This window comes from Falco peregrinus, chromosome 19 (genome assembly GCF_023634155.1).
Source record: "Falco peregrinus isolate bFalPer1 chromosome 19, bFalPer1.pri, whole genome shotgun sequence".
NCBI classification, from domain to species: domain Eukaryota; kingdom Metazoa; phylum Chordata; class Aves; order Falconiformes; family Falconidae; genus Falco; species Falco peregrinus.
In genome coordinates this window covers 3,840,920-3,844,073 of record NC_073740.1, presented here as the reverse complement: position 1 = coordinate 3,844,073, position 3,154 = coordinate 3,840,920, and the positions used below count along the sequence as shown (strand labels likewise).

The following is a 3,154-nucleotide window of genomic DNA, read 5'->3' as shown; positions in this document are numbered from 1 at the left end:
CCCCCCCATAACTGGATTCCCATAGAACCCCCAGCCCTGGGACCACCATAGGGCCCTGGGTCCCCCCCTGCACACATAGGGACCCCCTGGCCCAGGGCTGTGGGTGCTGGGGGTGCTGGGGGGCGCTGAGCCCCCCCGGTGCCCCCCAGCTGAGGGCCATGAGGCGGCGGGGGGAGCGGGCACCCCGGGAGAAGGCGGCTGCGGAGGAGACGAAGAGCCCGGGGAGGAAGGCTGAGCAGGGCGCAGGTGAGCTCCCAGCCCTCGCAGGGGGTGTGGGGGGGATCTGGGGGTCCCCATCGTGCCCCCCTTCCCCCCCCCCCCCCCAGAGGAGTACTGCTGCAGCGGGATCCTGGAGCAGGATTTCCCCGAGCTCTGCACCCGCGCTGGCATGGCCACCGTCCCCAAAGTCACCCTCCGGCCGTCCCCCAGCTTCCCTGCGGATGGTGAGTGGGGCTGGGGGGGGGGGGAGTAGGGGGCTGCTGGCAGCACCCCCCGACCCTCCCCTCGTCCCCTGTCCTACAGAGGAGCCCACCGAGCCCACGCTGGTGGGGGTCCTCGCCCGCATCGAGCGCAAGTACAGCTACTTCCAGCCCTGCATCCAGGTGGAGAGGGAGCCCCAGGACCCCCGGAGCACCCGCGCCGTCTTCCTGCGAGGTGGGTCCTGGGGACCCCCAGCGTCCCCCCCGACACCCAGGGATGAGGAGCCTGAAATGAGCCTATGGGAGGCCACATTTGGGGGTTCTCCCCCCCACCCCAGTCCCATCACGCGACCTTGACCTCCGCGTCTCTGGCAGGCTGGAAGATGGAGGAGCCCATGCTGGGGGTCCTGAGCCAGTGCCTGCCCACCCTGGCCGGCTTGCAGGCAGTGCAGTGAGTGCAGGCAGGGCTGGGGGGCACGGGCAGAGCCGGGGGGGGGGCCGCAGGGTGCCCCCCGAAACACCAACACATCCCCTGGCCTGATGCTTCGTCCCCCGCAGCCTCTGGAAGGTCGGGCTGTCGGAGCGGCTGCTGCCGGTGCTCCTGGCACTGCTGGCACGCTGTCCTCGCCTGCGGTACGTGCTCCTAATTACCGCTAATTGAGGAACCGGGGGGTGCCAGGGAGGATGGGGAATACCAGCGGGGGGGGGGTGTTTGCTCCGCAGGACCCTCAGCCTGGAGGGGAACCCCCTGCCCACACCGGCCTTCCACACGCTGATGGGGAGCGACAGCCCGTGAGTGGGATTGAGCCGCGTTCATCCCTCTGCCCGCTCCACCGAGCCCCCCCGGGACCCCCAGCGGGTCCGTGGCCTGCTGGGGGACCCCCCCCCCAGTGCAGGCAGCCCAGCCCAGCGCATCCCGCAGGCTGGTTCACCTCTCCCTGCGCAACAACCACATCGGGGACGAGGATGCTCAGCTCATCGGGAAGGGTCTTTCCACGCTGAGCCCCTCCGGCCGCAGCCTGGCCTCACTCATCCTCAGCTTCAACCGCATCTCGGACCTGGGGGCTGCCTACATCGCCAGGGTGGGTGTTGGGGGGCTGCCTGGGGGCCCAGCACCCTGCAGCCCAGCACCCATCCCCTCTCTCCGCTGCCCCACAGGGCTTGCGTTTGAACCGCTCCCTCCTCTTCTTGTCCCTGGAGAACAACGACATTGGTGACGTGGGGGCCACCAGGCTGGCTGAGGTGGGTGCCCCCCACGTCCTGGGCAGGGGGGGTGGGCGGCTGGGGGGGGGTGGGACCCTGCCCCGAGTGCGACCCCGCTGCCTGCCAGGTCCTGGCACCCTTCGCGCTGACGCACGACGAGGTGGTGGAGCGGAGGCGGCTGCTCCTGGCAGAGGCGCTGGGACAGTCCTGCACGGTGAGACACCCCCCCCCGCCCTCCCCCCCCCCCCCCCCGCCCCGTTTTGAAGGGGGCACGTTCCCTCCCCACCCCTGGGAACGGTCGGAGGCTCCCAGGGGGCTGCCAGCACCCTGAGCCCCCCTCTGTCCCCCAGACCCCAAAAGAGACCAAGGGCCAGAGTGAGGATCCTTCCAGCGCAGCCCCTGACAAGCTGCCCTGGGCCAAGCACGGCAAACCCCCCCCCAAAAAAAAGGTGAGGAGGTGGGCGGCTGATACGGGGGTCGAGGCGGGCGGAGGGAAGCCCAGCAGGCGGCTGCCGCGTACCCCCAGGCTGCCCGGCTTTGGGGGTGCCCGAGGGTGTGCCTCAGTTACCCCTCCAGCTTTGCGGTACGTGGGGAGGGGGTCGGCAGGGGGTCCACAGCTGCTCACCCCCGTTGCAGGAGCTGCTGCAGAAGGAGGAGGGCAGGCAGCGCAAGAAGTGTGAGTGAGGGTCCGACGGGCTGGGAGGGCACGGGGGGGGCTGTGCCTGGCTCAGCTCCCTCCCTGCTCTCCCCCCCCCCCGGCAGCACCGGAGCCAAGAGCTGCCCGCGGCAGAGATCCAAAACCACGCCGCCAGGAGAAGCCGAACCTGGAGGTTTGGGGGCACCGGCGGGATGGGGTGGGGAGGGGGGGCCTGACCCTGGGGTCCCACAGTCCCTCGGGGACCCCCCCTGTGTCCAGGCGCCAGATCCGGCCGAGCTGCCTCACCCGCTGCTGGCAGAGGCCAGGGAGCACAAGGGCAGCGTCATCCTGCCGGGGAACCGGGCGCTCCTCAACCTCAACCTGGCCTGTGAGTGAGGGGGGGGGGACCCCTTCATCCCTCCCCTGGCCCCCCACACCTTGTCCCTGACCCCCGTGTCCCTCCGCAGACAACCATGTCACCGAGCGGGGACTCGGCGCCTTCCTGGCAGCGCTGGAGGAGCAGCAGCGGGAGAAGAAACCAAAGGTGCCGGGGCAGGAGGGGCTGCTGTGCCTCTCCCTGGAGGTGAGCCGGGTGGGCCGTGGGGCTGGCACTGCTGTGGGGCTGGCATCACCAATGGCATGTGGTGGGGGCATCGCCGTGGGCTGGCATCACCCGTGGGCACACGGTGAGGCATCGCCGTGGGGCTGGCTTCACCATAGGGCTGGCATCACCAACAGGCACATGGTGAGGGCATCACCGTCGGGCTGGCACCGCCGTGGGGCATGTGGTGCGGTATCACCGTGGGGCTGGCATTGCCAGCTGGCACGTGGTGGGGCATACCACGGGGCTGGCTTCACCACGGGGCTGGCATCGCCATGGGGCTGGCATATGCCA

General features: G+C 70.5%; 1 protein-coding gene across 1 annotated transcript in view; it reads left to right on the top strand.

Annotated features, from left to right (window-relative positions):
* Nucleotides 1-3,154, top strand: part of LOC114011861 (leucine-rich repeat-containing protein 71) — an 18,621-nt gene continuing 15,467 nt past the window's right edge. Inside the window, exons 1-14 of the mRNA XM_055792406.1 lie at nt 1-246; nt 327-443; nt 523-654; nt 795-870; nt 978-1,052; nt 1,143-1,211; nt 1,342-1,501; nt 1,578-1,661; nt 1,750-1,836; nt 1,973-2,071; nt 2,259-2,298; nt 2,385-2,452; nt 2,539-2,647; nt 2,727-2,945. Coding sequence (XP_055648381.1) covers nt 159-246; nt 327-443; nt 523-654; nt 795-870; nt 978-1,052; nt 1,143-1,211; nt 1,342-1,501; nt 1,578-1,661; nt 1,750-1,836; nt 1,973-2,071; nt 2,259-2,298; nt 2,385-2,452; nt 2,539-2,647; nt 2,727-2,945 — 1,423 coding nt within the window. The 5' untranslated portion in view covers nt 1-158. The remainder of the gene's footprint in view (nt 247-326; nt 444-522; nt 655-794; nt 871-977; nt 1,053-1,142; nt 1,212-1,341; nt 1,502-1,577; nt 1,662-1,749; nt 1,837-1,972; nt 2,072-2,258; nt 2,299-2,384; nt 2,453-2,538; nt 2,648-2,726; nt 2,946-3,154) is intronic.